General features: G+C 46.3%; 1 protein-coding gene across 1 annotated transcript in view; it reads left to right on the top strand.

Annotated features, from left to right (window-relative positions):
- The first annotated feature begins 6101 nt into the window (after nucleotides 1-6101).
- ITIH5 (inter-alpha-trypsin inhibitor heavy chain 5) overlaps nucleotides 6102-13596 on the top strand; it is a 46916-nt gene continuing 39421 nt past the window's right edge. Inside the window, exons 1-2 of the mRNA XM_027739953.2 lie at nucleotides 6102-6304; nucleotides 9712-9756. Of these exons, the coding sequence (XP_027595754.1) occupies nucleotides 6185-6304; nucleotides 9712-9756 (165 nt within the window). The 5' untranslated portion in view covers nucleotides 6102-6184. The remainder of the gene's footprint in view (nucleotides 6305-9711; nucleotides 9757-13596) is intronic.

Below are 13596 nucleotides of genomic sequence, written 5' to 3'. Positions count from 1 at the left end.
TCTAGTTTTTCAAAATTAGCATGTGAAAACATCTGATGATATTTTCAGATGCACGTTGTACCCTGGGCGTGCCAAAGCCCCTGAAAGCTTTTGAAACTGTTTTTTGGCCTCTCTGGCTCTTTGGGTGCTTCAAGAGATGGGACAAAATAAGACAGCAAAGCAAAGGGGAGAAAGAAGGGAGGAAGCAGGCTTCTGGCAAGAGGGCATGGCTGTCTCTTCCATTCTTCCAGGGAAAAAGGATATTTGCAGACATCTGAGCAACTTCAAAGGAAAAGATTGAATTACTATGTGAACCCAGGGACAAAACAGCAGACAAAATTTTATTATTTTATATTTATGATAGCTCCATATACTGTTTCACAGATGTTATGCCGGAAGAGGTATTGAATAATTAGTCCTTATTTGCTCTCTCCCACAATTTATTTGAGCAATCCTGGAGCTTGAACTTGGAGACGACATAGCTCCAGTTTTGCCAGGAAACTTAGGAGCCTGTAGGCTGAATTCAAACTAGCACACAGCCTTTGAATGACACTCATTTTAGAACCATAGAATCAATTAGGTTGTAAAAGACCTCTAAGGTCATTGAGTCCAACCATCAACCCAGCACTGCCAGGGCCACCACTAAACTATGTCCCCAGCTGCCACATCTACATGTTTTTTAGTTACCTTCAGGGAGGTTCCTGGGCAGCTTGTTACAGTGCTTGACCCCACTTTTGGTGAAGAAATTTTCCATATTATTCAGCCTAAACCTCCTCTGGTGCAACTTGGAGCCATTTCCTCTCATCCTATCATTTTTTTACTCGGGAGAAGAGATAGACCTCCATCTGGCTCCACTATCCTGTCAGGGAGTTGTAGAAACTGAGAAGGTCCTCCCTCAGCCTCCTTTTCTCCACGTTGAGCCCCCCCAGCCCCCTCAGCTGCTCCTCATCAGACTTGTGCTCCAGACCCTTTCCCAGCTCCGTTCGCTTCTCTGGACTTGCTCCAGCACCTCAATGACTTTCTTGTCATGAGGGACCCAAAACTTAACACAAGATTCAAGCTGCGGCTTCACCACTGCCAAGTACAGGGAGACAATCCCTCGTCCAGCTGGTTACACTATTTGTGACACAATCCAGCAGTATTTGAGTTAACACCTTAAAACTAACTCAGGAAAACCCTCCATGAGTGCCATGGGAGCTTTGGCTATGAAAGGGCTGCAGGAGCAGCAGGAGGGAACACCCAGTCTTTGCTGTGTTGATGACATCTCGTATAGCTTGAATTTTGTGTGTAAGCTGAGTTCTGTTCACACATATGTCCTTAGTTTAGAGTGACCAGTCTTTCTCATCAGAAACTTGAAGCTGTTCTGGAGTTATCTGGGCCCCTGGATGAGGAAGGAAAGCACTGATGCTCTGAAGAGATGAAAAAGTCCCTTTAGAACAAAGTTTGTTTTAAAAATTGATTTTGTAATCCTTTATTTCAGTCCTCCACAACCACTATGTATGGTTTTATTTTTTTTTCTGTAAAAATTCCAAGATTGGGAAATCAGTGTGACCACTAGATGGCACGAACTGCTCAAATATACTGTTCAAAAGAGTCCAAAAAGATGAAATTTCCCAAGACGGTACAGAAAATATAAGAACTGAGGATGCTCAGAGCCTTTACCATCAGTTTCTGTAAACCTCCTCAGAATTTTGCGGGGAGAACAGGAGCTCAGTAGGATGTTTTGTGCTATGTGTCCATTGGGTTGTTTCATGAACTGTCCACTCATGACTGGGATTCCTCTGGGATTTTTCATGCACTGTCCTCCCTGAACCACCTGGAGTTACTGTTGGGCATTTCTGTCCTTCATAATAATTAAATTGTGTTAACTTGCCTTGCACCCAAGGAGAAATGTCACCATTTCTGTGTCTTATGAGATAGCCAGCTTCGCTTTCCCATCTTAAATTTCATATCTGGAAATTTCCAGTGATCCAGGTAAGAACAGGCAGTACCTGCAAGGCAACACACTTTTCCAGGGTGCTGCTGCCCTGACATTCATCCCACCACACACCAGTCAGTGTGAGAAATGGTATATGGACATAGAGAAAAGGGTTTCTTGTTTCAACTTTCTTCTCTTTGTACTGCCCCTCATCAGAGATGTACCAAGTACTCAGTAACCTGCCTGTCTGCTCTGGTGACCTCTTCAAGGTGTCCCCCAGACAGAGTCAGACATCCCCATCACCAAGGCACCTTTGTCAGAGACTTTGGGAATTTTTCACCAGAATAACACCAGATTTGGAAGTTCTGGAATGCTCTGCTGGGCCAAGGTGTACACAATTAATGGCAACAGGAGATCAGCAGCCACTGGGACTCCAGAAAATACCTTTATACTCTTCTCTGCCCTTGTGGGACCCTACCTGGAGTACTGCATCCAAGTTTAAAGTCCTCAGCACAAGGAAAATGTGGACCTGTTGGAGCAAGTCCAAAGAAGGCCACAAAGATGCTGCAAGGGCTGGAGCCCCTCTGCTATGGACAGAGGTTGGGAGAGCTGGGAATGTTCAACCTGGAGAAGAAAAGGCTCTGGGGAGACCTTATTGCAGCCTTTCAGTATTTAGAGGGAACTTATAAAAAAGAGGCAGACTGACTTTTTACATGGGCAGAAAGTGACAGGACAAGGGGGAATGGTTTTAAACTAAAACAGGAGAGATTTAGATTAGATATTGGGAAGAAATTCTTTATGCAGAGGGTGGTGAGGCACTGGCACGGGTTGGCCAGAGAAGCTGTGGATGCCCCATCCCTGAAAGTGTGCAAGCCCAGGTTGGATGGGGTCCTGAGCACCCTCATCTACTGGGTGGCATCCCTGCTTATGGCAGGGGGGTTGGAAGTAAATAATCTTTACTCTTCCAACCCAAACCATTCTATGATTCTTTCAGGAAAACAGGCACCGTTCAGTAGCGTCAGAACTGGGGACCATCAGGCCCTATCCAGATGTTTCAGTGGAGATTGCTTAGATTCAGACCTGAAGAAAAATATGGAACGCAATTCCCTGAACTCCATGGTAATTAATTTTACCTGTGGACATTTATCTAAGACTGCACCTGTTTTACCCTTTGGGATTCTTGCCAATTTCTTTATCCAGTTGCTGGCTTTGAATGTCACAAAATTGTAGTTTGTTAGTGCTTTGGGTAGATTTAGTTCATGGTTCAGATATTTCTAGTTGGACATTTAACATAGCTGCCCCTCCATGAGGTCAGCATCACCTGTGTTTGTGTGTCAACTCAGAGAGATTCCTTGATTTAACATGATCTGTTCCAGGGGAAATGTGTGTGGAAGCCCAGCTGTTGGATCATGCCTCTCCCTGGTGTCTCTGCTCGTGCTGGCCCCAGGCCTGCCAGGCAATTTGATTTGCTGAGCCCCCCCATCCAAAGAACAGCTGTTCATCCTGCTAAATCGGCAAAAGTCAGCCTCAAACATGTCTGATGTGAACACACTTGAATAACTGCTTGTCCTGGACTCCAGGGGCATCCCCAGCACAGTGCCTGCCATATTTGCCCCCGAAATCAGGAGGCTGTATTCCAAGGAGGCAGAAGAGGGGATAATGTGAACAATCAAGACCCCAGGCTGAATGTTCACTCACCAAAACTCACATTAAAACACACCTCAGTCTTACTTAGCTACGTGTTGTGTCCTCACGTGCCCTTGCTGAGGGGAACATAAGCAGTATTGGCTGCTCCTAATCCCTTCAGGAAGGGCAGTGCCTTTCCCAGCTCTCTCTCTCATGCCCGTTGGTTATCCCGTACCTGCTCGAGGATCCTGTTCTGGCTTGAACATCCTCCTTTCTCCAGGTGTGCTCAGGATCAGCTCTATCACAGCATCTTCACATGGTCTCACTGTTTTGGTTCACTCCAGCCCTCAGCTCCTCACCTGTGCAGCGGGAGAAGCAGAGTAGCTGAATGCTGGTCAGGAGGCAAAGAGGAACAGCTGGTAAAATTTGGATGTTATTCCAAATGCCTCTTGACTGTGCAATGGTTATTTCAAACTGGTCAGAAACTAATGTTACTTTTAGGGCTAGTTTTGACTTGCTTTTACAGAGGTACCTTGGTTTCCTCTAGGTTTTCCAGAACAGTAGGAAAATCATGGTTTAAATGCCTGTTTCCAGCATTTCTAAGCATACACTGCAAGATTCTTATTCATCTGTGTCCCAGGGTAGTGAAACATGGACAGGGCAGGCCAAGGAGCAGCCCAACCTAATGTCACCAGTGAGGGCACAGGAGGCTGCAGCCCTACTTGCCATGCTGTTCCAGTGCTCTTCTCTCTCTGAGCCAGACAAGAATGCAGGAGCTGAAACAAACTGGAACCAGATGAAAAATACTTCAAACCATTTTTTAGATGTCCTTAAAAAAGGCCTCAACCTGAACCAGCTTTGAGTCTTCACTGATTCCCCAGAGGATGGTTGAGACCTCTTCCATCTCACTTTGAAATGCTGAGGAGATGAAGATAGTGCCTCAGTTGTCTCCTGGCAGGGATCAGGACAATAGAGTAACATTTAGGGTGTCTCTGGAGGCCTGAAGTATCCTGCCACCACCTCTCTCTGGCTTTCTCCCACCATCTCCTCTTCTCCAGCCACATCAGTCCTTTATCATTTCTGCAGTGCTGCTTAGCAGCTCCCACTGGGGATGTGGCTACTCCAGAGGCCTTTGTACCTGCAAGTGGTGGACTGGTCCCAGTGGGAAAGGGACTGGCCAGGCCCTTGACTGTTTCCCTCCTACTGGCAATGCCAGAAGGGGCTTGCGTGTGAACACGGTGTCACTTAGGCTCAGCCTAAGTCTGAGCCATCAATTTGCTGACACGGAGTTTCCAAGGTGTTGACCGTGCTGCCATTCCCTTGGCTCCATCTTCAGCTTCCCTCATCCCTTCTGCAAGGGGGGCAAGCACATTCCTACTCCTCCAAAACGCATGCTAGATTTGGAGGACAGCAGGGCCACAGAGACATTGAGCCACTCATTGGACTGTCACTGCCATGGTTGGGAGATGAACCACAACAGCTTCAGTCCCTGATGAGTCAGAGCTGGAAAGGAAAAAGAAAATACAGTGGTTAAGTCATGCCAGGTTTGTGCGTGCAGTACCTTGCACCTGTCAAATATAAAAAAAAAAAAAAAAAAAAAAAGGCAATCAAACCAAAAGAGAGGAAATTTGGTTCTGCTGGATTTGAGAAGTTACTGCTGGCATAGATAAACAAAGTAGCAAATTTAGGGTGAGGTGGATGCTGCAGATACAAGTTTCTAAATGCCTGGGGATGACACAGTGCCCAGTCAGTGCCAGCTGGCAGGAATGTCCCTGGCAGCTGCCAGGTAGAACCCAGCCTCCCCTGCAGGTTCCACCTTCACCCCAGGGTTAGTCTGGGAGAAGAAGGCTCTGGGAAAAGAAGGCTCTGGGAAAAGAAGGCTCTGGGAAAAGAAGGCTCTGGGAAATGGAGAGAAGAAGAGCAGGACCTGAAAAAGCACCCCAGCTTTGCTCAGCTGAGAAATGGAGTTCGCATAGGAAAGAAAGAGGGGCGAACATAGGGCTCTTGGCCATCTTTCCCAAGGGGAGGCACCTGGATACCCAGTAGGGTGCCAAGGTGAGGGTGTGGAGAGGGCTCTGCCCTGCCCTTGGAGCAGCTTTCCCGAACCAACCAGCGCTCTCCAGATGGGGAGTAGGAGAAGCTTTTCCTTCATAGAGGGTTTTGCCACCCCTTGGGAAAGCCCCAGCCTTGAAGCACATCCTGTGGTTGTGCTCCCTAAGGGGGTGGGTTGGAGGCACTGGGCACCACCTTGTCCCTTCCTCAGCACCCAGCCAGGTGTAGGAAATGTCCCCTTAGCCTTCCCCTTGCTGAGGGCCACCATGGGTTGCTGCTGGTGCCAAAATGACAAGTGGCAGCACCTCAGGGAGCCCCAGCATCGCCCCTTTCCGCTGCATGGGGCAAGATGGGTGAGAGTAGCATCGAGAGGGGCACGGCGGTGCCTCCTTCCCACAGGATCCCTGGCTGAGGGATAGAAACCCTGAAAGGATTCCCTGCAGCGCCCTAAGTGGAAAAGGGGCCGGTCCCGAGCCGGGAAGGAGGAGAAGAGGGTGGGTCGTTGTGTCCTGTCAGCCTCCCCGCAGCCGGTCCGGCAGCGCAGCAGCGGCAGCAGCGGGGCTTCTCCTCTCACCTGCGGGGCAGGAGCCCCCGGCGCTCCCCTCCAACATGATCCTTTGGCTGTGGCTCTGCTGGGGCTTCCCCACCTCGGCGGGGCAGCCCGACTCGGAGCTGATGGCCAGGTATCTGGAGGAGCAGCTGCTGGCAGACTCCAGCATCGTGGAGCAGGTAGGTTTTAAGGCGGTGGTTGTTCGGGAGCAGCAGGTGGCCGGGGCTTGGCTTGTCCCTTCTTAACCATCAGCGTCGAGATGTAGGGCAATCTGATAAAAACACATTTATTCCACCTGTCCCTGCGTCTCAGCTCCGTGGGAGGCTGCTCTTAAGGAGCATGGAAGTTGTCGGAGGTGCTGGAGGTGCTAAACCAGGAGATCACCCTCCCGCAGTGGGTGCCACAGCTCACTCCGACATCCCCACGGCTGTGCTAACGAGGCATTTCACAGGGACAAGGGAGTTAACGCAGTGTCCTGGCCACACGCCAGTCTGAGTAATTCAGAGTATTTCAGGCTCGAAGGAAAGTTTTTCTGCCTATGGTTTTACTGTACTGGATTTTTAACTCGCGCTGGATGAAACAAATCGTACAAATTTCAGCTTCTAAAATACTTATTGACAATGAAAACAAATCCATTATTCTGCAAGTGAGGGCTGCTATGTTGTGTTATTCTGTGGCTTAGATTTTCTGAGGAAATGGTGCTGAAAGGGCAATGAACTTTTTGCAAGTTAGCAAGAGAGTTTGGGTGGTGGTTTGGGAGGCTGTGATCCATTTCTAGTGGAAGGTGTCCCTGCCCATAGTAGGTGGCTTGGAACTAGATGACATTACAATCCCTTTCAATACAAACCATTCTATGATTCTATAAAAGGCTGAGCTTCAGGTCTGTGTTCACATCCTTCAGGTCTGTAACAGATACCACTCATGACTTTGGGTCACTTAAAGCATCAATCTGTTATCCAAATTTGATCAGATCTGAGAGAGGCTCTGTAGCATCTGAGACACCCATGTGGGTCTGACAGGACCTGTGGAATACCTGTGCCTTGCTGGAGGTCAGGTGGGATACTCCAATGTGTTTAAAGTGTCAGTATTTCTCTGTATTTGGCATCTTCTGCCATGCAGTAGGGAAAAGTGGGAAGAGTGAGACTTTCCATATATATACACCTGTACCTGTCTCAGAGTTGGTTATTCAGTTGCTCGTCCCACCTGGAATGGGAAGAATCTCTCCCCAGAAATGTTCACCTCTCTCCACTACAAGGACCTGAGCAACTTTGTTGTAAATCCTGATTACTATGAACACATATTCCTTTTTGGGGAATTCAGCCACAAACCAGCATTGTCTTACAGACCCACCCATCCAAGTGGGTGAGGGAATATCTCCACCAGTGTGCTGCCAGTGGAGTGGGACCTGGAAACACTCACATACCTCCTTTAGGGGGAAAATCAGTTGCAAAGCTCAACGACTGGCTCACAGTGTTGAAATAACGTGGCTGATGTGGCTTGAGGCTCCTTGTTTTCGCAGGAGCTATGTTGCTGGCAGAGCAAGGGCAGCAGTAACTCCCACCAGAACAGCAGTGATAGTGGTGATCTAGTCCCCTGGGACAGCCAGGTCTAGAAGAAGGCATCTGTCTGTCTTCACTGAACACCTGAGCCAGGTTAAGAACAGGCAGGTACTCCCCTAGGTCAAGATACTACACTATAAGCAAATCCACTGCACAGCTTGTATTACATATACTATGCTAGGACTAGCAGATGGCAACAAGTTATGGGGTCACTACTAGCAATTACTTGTCATTAATGAATGTTTTGGAAGGCTGTAAAGCTAAAGGTTGATGGTAATTCGGAAATTGTTCCAGTTAGATGATGTTAGTGAAGCTGCCTGATTAGCATAGTCCGATGGACTGATCATAAACCCTGCACCAGTGCTTTGGCAGCAGTCATGAAGCCCTATCCAAACAGGATACTGCTATCTGGGGCTCCTTAGCTCCTCACTGATGTCCGTTTGTTATCCCCAAGACTTTAGAAGGTACCTCTTGAAGGGACCAAGTCATACAAAGCCTTCTTGTGCAAATAAGCAAGCAAACAAAACGGGTGTGTGGTGGGCAAAGATAAAACCAGTAACCAAGGTTTCAGTTTCACCAATTAGTCATTAAATATTACTGTGACCATGCCATGCAGAAAAAGGTGGATTTGTTTCAAAAGGTAAACCTTTAGTAAAAGAGTACTGAGGACTATTGGCTCTTCATCCCTGCCCCTGCTCCAAGCAGGACCGACTTCACAGACATTTATCTGGCTTGTTCTGAAGAACCTACGGTGATGGAGACTCTGCAGCCTGGCACAACAGGGTCCCGAGGGGCTTTACTTCCCTGATATAACAGACCCAGACAGAAAGTTTCTTCCAAAATTTAAAGTGCAGATAATTCTCCTCTCCATTGACAATTTCCCAAGGGAGCTGTTTTCCCTTGGTTCTAATTTTACAAGATGTTGGCTTAAATAATGCAGCAGGAAATAATAAGGATTCTAGTGGATGAGACTTTAATTTCCCCATTGGGCTTTCCTGAGCTTTTCAAGGCATGATATAAACAGACATAAAATCATCTCTTTGGCAAGGGCTGATGTTATTTCAGTGTAAATCAACAGAAAGGGCAAATCAGGTAAAAAGATATCATCGCATTCCTCTGCTCTCTGGAGTTCCACTGACATTTTAAGAAGGCACTTGGCTTCCCTCATTGACAAGAGACTTGTACTCTCTGCTTTGGGGAGAGATTTGATTTGGAGATGTTGCTGAGCTGAGACACCATGTGCAGGGAAGTCAGAGGAGTTGTGAAGGGTGATGCAGTGAGTATGATTGTACTGTCATAAGTGAAGTACTTCATTTCATAATAAGGTCTGTGTCTCAGTTTAAATATCTTTATTCCCTTTTTGCACATAAAGAGTGCTTTTCTGTCACTGCATAATAAATCCACAGCACCTGTGGAGACTATTAAGGCAACAGATCTGCTCTTGAGGTAATATTAATACAACTGAAGCTTTAACATTAATTTAAACTAATCATAGAATCATGGAATGATTTGGGTTGGAAGGGACCTTAAAGATCATTTAGTTCCAAACCCTTCCCATGGGCAGGGACACCTTCTCCTGAAGCAGGTTGCTCAGAGCCCCATCCAGCCTGGCCTTCAATACTTCCAGGGATTGAAGTGTGCCATATACCATGCAAAGGGGCAAAGACACAGAGGCTTTGTGTGACTCCATAGGAAGCCATAAGGGAATACACTTCCAGAGCTGAGACACATCACCTAGGACCAGGGCTAAAGGCTGAGGTTCCTGTCATCACATATAGGAGGTCTCTTGCCAAGTACCATTTTCAAAACACCCCGTACCTCCTTGCCTGAGAGAGCTGCATTCCACTGCTTGAGCTTTGATCAATGTGTCTGTTAATGTGGAAGAGACTCAGGTTTTAATTTTAACCAGAGGAGCATTTGAACCTGGCCATGGGTGATCAGTCGCACACACCCGTGTCTGGGTTCAAACAAGTGCCATGTCTGCTGTAAGCTGAGAAGGCTCCACTAACTCCCTTAACTCTTTGCAGGTCGCTCGCCGTGTCCCAAGACAGGCCAAATTCCTGCAGAGGCTGGTAGGTATCACACCCTGTCTTTATTTTACCTCAGGGCAATCACACTTTCCCTGTATGTGTCTGTGTGTGCATCCCTGTGCCCAGGATGTCAGCGGGTGATGGTAGAACCGGTAGAATGAGATTCTAAGAGGCAAAAGAAATCTTTTCATTTTGATCAATGCAACAGCTACAGGTTCTTCTAATGCTTCCCAATCTGTCTTCTCACCCTCACACTTGGAGAAAGAACATCTGATGTTACAAACCTTAACCGCACAGTGAACAGAAGCCTGATGAAATCTCACCGAATTTCAAGAGAAAGGCAGAGTTTGCTTTGAAATTTGGAGATCTCTGCTGTTCGTCAAAATCTATTGAGGAAAGGAAGAAAACAAGGAAGCCAATATCCTTCTTTCAGCATGGGAATCTAAGAGTTAGCTGTAGTTAGGCAGTCAGTGGAATTACTGTTCACAGCCAGTTATTTTTCTGGCTTTTCTAGGGACCTCCCAGTTGAGAATTGGTGAAACTCATTTCACACTGAACAACCATCACCTTAATAGCTTCTAGTCCCTTTGATCTTTGACAGATTAGAATCAGCAGCCTAGAGGAGAACACCTCTCAGACTTATTACCAGTTTATTACTTCTAATCTGAGACACAGGCAGTTTGTTTTGATGAAAGCAACTGATAAAGGCAAAATTATGGAATGGGTTTCATTTATCTTCAGCTCTTTTCTGTCTTTCCAAATATTTGATGTAAACAAGCATAAAACAATTTGTTTGGCAAAAAAATTTCAGCTCCCATTTCATCATAATAACCAGGACACCTCCATAAAGCATCCAGCCAACCTGCCTCATAGCAGTGAATCTGCTGCCTTGGCATTCCTTCACTTTATTTTTAATAGGGATGATAAATCACAGTAGTAATAATATTAAACAAATGGTTTGTTTTGCCTTTTTTTTCCTTTGTGCTGCCTCTCATCTTCTGAAGGCCTTGATAAAAAGGGCAGAAAACAAACAGGCATTTGCACAGCTGTAAGTCAGAGCATCAGACACTGATGTATTGTGCAAGAGCTCCAGGGAATGCACAGGAATCGCAGAGTGGAACTTGGGCTGCCCGCCAAGCCTGACTGAGCAACCTGTTTGGAAGCTGCCTCTGCCCCCACCGTTTATATTCTCTATATACAAGGAATAGCAGATCCCTTGCAGGGATGGGAAGATGAACCAGATCTCTCATCCTCAGTTGTATGTGATGCCCTTATTCAGCATTTGATCCCTCTAACAGCAACTCCTGTCCACCAGGAAAAGGGAAGGGTGTTCATTTCATTTGCTTTTGCCACTCCTCAGTCTGTGAGGGTGTCAGAACTGGAGTTGTTCAGTGGGATAGAGACATGCCCCATCCCTGGAAGAGTTCAAGGCCAGGCTGGATGGGGCTTTGAGCAGCCTGCTCTAGTGGAAGGTGCCTGTGCCCCTGGCAGGGGGGTTGGAATAAGATGGTCTTTGAGGTCGCTTCCAACTCTAACCATTCTGTGATTCTATGACAGAGATCAGCTGAAGCCAGCAAAGAGTAGATTTAGCAAAAAAACTCTAAATGATGCAGGTTTTCATATAAAATATTCTTAAGCTGTGGAACTCCTTGCTACAAGATGTTGCAGATGCTAAAATTTTACATGGATTGAAAAAGCAGCCGTGTAAAATAATAGAAAAAAATCCACAAAGGTTTATAAAGCACAAAAATATCACCCTTGACCCAGGAGTTCCTTCAACCACAGATTACTGAAAACAGAGAGAATATTTCTGAGTAGAATTAGTGCAGGTTGAGCTGATTTTATACTCTAAGCACATACTGTTGGTCTCTGCCAGTGACAGGCTACAGGGTTAGCACTGCTTTTGTTCTCACCCAACAGAACCATTCTCGTGCTGTTGTCATAACAAGGGCAAGTTCATGTTCTCTGCCACATTCAAAAGACTTTCTGCAGTTTAAGTGCATTCACAGTGCCAAACATGTCACTGCAGAGCCCCTTGTATCTCAAGTGAAAGGCAAAGGTCTTGATCTTCTTTTGCTGCTGAGCTGTCATCCATGTCTGAACCCACAGCTTATGACTGACTGCAGCACACAGGAGTGGATGCAGAAGGCCTGAAACCAAAGAATTTACTGTACTTTCAGATTCTTCCTATTTCTACTGTTATTAAATCCTCTGTATCTCTTGCTATGCCACAGGCAATTAGGGGTGTAGAAGACTGAATGAAGCATCACCTCACTGTATGTGAAAACATTCCTACAAGCCTACTTCCAATCAAAACTCCCCATCCTCTCCAGCTTCAGGATAATGAGGGTGGAAAACCATGCCTATAACATCAGGGAACGTCCTAAGAACAGCAGGATCTAGTTCTAATCATCAGCAATTGAGTAAAAGCCACCAATGGCCTGAGGGTGGGACATTAGATCTGAGCAGGGGTGTTCCAGTCTAGATGTATCACGCTGAGCTGCCTGAAATCAGTGAGACAAATCCCACCCTGGAAGTCCTAATCTCTTGTCGGTGTGCTCCATGTGAGCTGAGCAGGATGATCGTGGACACAGAGCTCATCACACGTTCTCCAGCTGTTAAAGATATCCATCATGATTGGGTTCATCTGAGACACGTTTTTCAGTCTTTCCAAGCCTTGAAAGTGTAGGCAGGAGGGGCTTTATGCCAAGTCTGCTGGCAGATTTGTGTTTGTTTCCAGTGGATCCTCATTCTTCCATTTGCCTGGAATTCACTAGCCCGGCGGCTTGGTTAATTGGATGCTCAATCACTTCTGATGCCATCAGCTACTGAAGAAATGTGCTTGTTTCATACTCATACAAACACTTGCTCCCTTTCTTGAGCCATTTGCCAAAATTATTTTTGTTCTGAAAAAAGGTCTGGCCATGCAGCTGAAGAGTACATTCTTGTCCTCACAAGTCTTACGTGACTATGACTTTTTATCAACCTCAGTAGGAAGAGTCTCTCTGTATTTGTCTAAGTGAAGTTCCTCTGTATTTGCAGTGTATTTTACCCTTTAGCTCCCTTCTGCTTTTGGAGGTTTGGTCTTTGATTGTTTAAGTCAACGCACAGGGGTTTTTTTTGTAAGGGCTGCTTACAGTCAAATACACTGAAGTCTTCCAGGAAGAAAACATTTGAGCTCCATGGAGATGTTGCTGTCAGAAAAAACACATTAGACTGGAGAAATGCTCCAACCCTAGACTTGTGCACAAAAACACATTCCCAAGAAGCAGAAATTGGCTTTTAGCTTCCATTGCTACATCGTGTGTCATTCATTGCTGTCTTTGCTGCTTCTCTGCTGGAAGGAATCCAGTGTGGGCTAAAAAGCTTAAAATACTTTGCTTGAGATGTCACAGTGTCAGTGTTTTTTATTAAGTCTCTTCCATCTATTGGCTGAGACTTCCAGCATGGATTCTCAGCAGAGGAGGACTCAGTTGACTCCACTGACAGAAGTTTTTCTGCTTACACAACTTATGGATCTGACCGTATGAATTTGAAGATGCTGCTTCACACACAGTGATCTCAGCCTTTCAGGAAACCTTCCATCTGCTCTTGTGCACAGTACAGAGGCCAGGTTCTGTGACACAGTTCTGGACCCCATGGGAATATATTTTGGTCTTTTCTTCCCAGGCCATAAGGGACTAATCCTATTCCTCTCACACAGTCAGAGTTGAAGGCTGCAGTTTAGGACACAGATGGATTTTATCAGTGTGTTTCACAACATACAGGCTGGCATAATCAGAGCTCTCAGAATCTTCCCAAGCATTGGAAACCGACTGTGGCCTCTGTGCATGAACAAAGGCAGTGCCATGTCCCTGGTTTACCTTTTAAAGCTCATCTGAA

The sequence above is a fragment of the Pipra filicauda genome, unplaced genomic scaffold (genome assembly GCF_003945595.2).
Source record: "Pipra filicauda isolate LSUMZ 115617 unplaced genomic scaffold, ASM394559v2 scaffold311_size1313980_pilon, whole genome shotgun sequence".
Classification (NCBI taxonomy): Eukaryota; Metazoa; Chordata; class Aves; order Passeriformes; family Pipridae; genus Pipra; species Pipra filicauda.
Note: the sequence above shows the minus strand (reverse complement) of the source record. Positions and strands in the feature narration are given on the sequence as shown.